At 32.9% G+C, this 1,360-nt stretch overlaps 1 protein-coding gene across 1 annotated transcript; it reads left to right on the forward strand.

Moving 5' to 3' along the window:
* Positions 1 to 213: 213 nt before the first annotated feature.
* Positions 214 to 1,255, forward strand: LOC105462121 (probable 4-coumarate--CoA ligase 1). The gene is made up of 2 exons (XM_011708655.1): positions 214 to 605; positions 937 to 1,255. The coding sequence occupies exons 1-2, from the start codon at positions 394 to 396 to the stop codon at positions 1,253 to 1,255; spliced, it is 531 nt and encodes a 176-aa protein (XP_011706957.1). The 5' UTR covers positions 214 to 393.
* Positions 1,256 to 1,360: the final 105 nt, after the last annotated feature.

The raw sequence follows: 1,360 nt of genomic DNA on the forward strand, positions 1-1,360 counted from the left end.
TATATATATATATATATATATAATTTAATTCAAAATGATCTGTGTTATATTAATACGTATGTTACATAATGTATTATAATAATAATAAGTGTAACTTATAAATATACTATAGTATAAATATCAATGCAATATAATCTATTGAGTTTAAACGTCAATTGATCTCAAGTGTTTATCATTTAATAACATAACTTATAAATATACTATAGTATAATTATCAATGCAATATAATCTGTTGAGTTTAAACGTCAATTGATCTCAAGTGTTTATCATTTAGATGAATTCCAGCATATATTAAACATTGCGAAGCCGCGTATTGTTTTTGTATCTCAGCGCACTGAAAATCTCTTCGCTGAGATTCTACTAAAATTATCCTGGAAAATAGAATTAATAGAGATGGACGATCAACCGCTCACAACAAATGTTTGTACATTGACGGATATTTTAAATAATGAATCGGATGTAGACTACATCAGATACAAGCCTGCAGAAATCAATGATCCCAGTCGGCATCCATTGGTTATTCTCTATTCAAGTGGCACCACGGGAATGCCAAAAGGAGTGGCGCTGTCTCATAAAAATCTAGTGATGTTTTTAACAATATTTATGTAAGTTTTACGTATATATCATTTTTTTAAATCAATTAGTCAATACATTAAAAAAAAAACTTTCGTTTTTAAATAGCAATGAAGTCAATATGCATTTGATTAAAAACGCGGTGTTAAATGTTTAATTTAAAGAGAGATTTATGTAATACAAAATATAATACCATACTATTTCCACACTGTCTTTAATTATAATGTTATAATTTTAACTTTACAATTTATTTGTGAACTCTGCATATTATGTAATCGTGAAAAGATAAAGTACCATTTTCTCGCTTAAAAGCAATTAAGGAGGGATTTGATTCTATAATTCAAATATGATTTTAAAACACAGCAAGCCCGAATACGCGGACACAAAAAGTGATGACAGAATATTGATTCTACTACCGTTTTATCATGCCTACGGGTTGGGCATGCTGTTACTCGGGTCTTTCGGGAACTGCACCTGTATTATAATGTCCGCCTTCGAGCCGCAAATCTTCCTAACTCTAGTGCAGAAATATAAAATCACCCATCTGCCGCTGGTGCCTCCAATACTGATCTTTCTGGCAAAACATCCGCTGGTAGATAGTTGTGACTTTCGCAGCGTGAGAGAACTCTTCTGCGGAGCGGCACCGCTTGCGAAGGACGTAAGTTTTCTTTTATCATTATGAAGTTGGTCGTCCACTTTACCTACCAAACTCTTTTCCACATCCCCCTTGTCCAAATTATCATGGCAAGAAAAGCAGCCATCGGCGGAATTAACAATAAGTGCCGGA

The sequence above is a fragment of the Wasmannia auropunctata genome, unplaced genomic scaffold, assembly GCF_000956235.1.
Source record: "Wasmannia auropunctata unplaced genomic scaffold, wasmannia.A_1.0 LD270326.1, whole genome shotgun sequence".
Taxonomy (NCBI): Eukaryota; Metazoa; Arthropoda; class Insecta; order Hymenoptera; family Formicidae; genus Wasmannia; species Wasmannia auropunctata.

Coding starts and splice junctions, on each gene's coding strand:
- LOC105462121 (XM_011708655.1), top strand. CDS start 394: ATGGACGATCAACCGCTCACAACAAATGTTTGTACATTGACGGATATT. Junction 606..936: donor ATGTTTTTAACAATATTTAT/GTAAGTTTTACG, acceptor TTTAAAACACAG/CAAGCCCGAATACGCGGACA.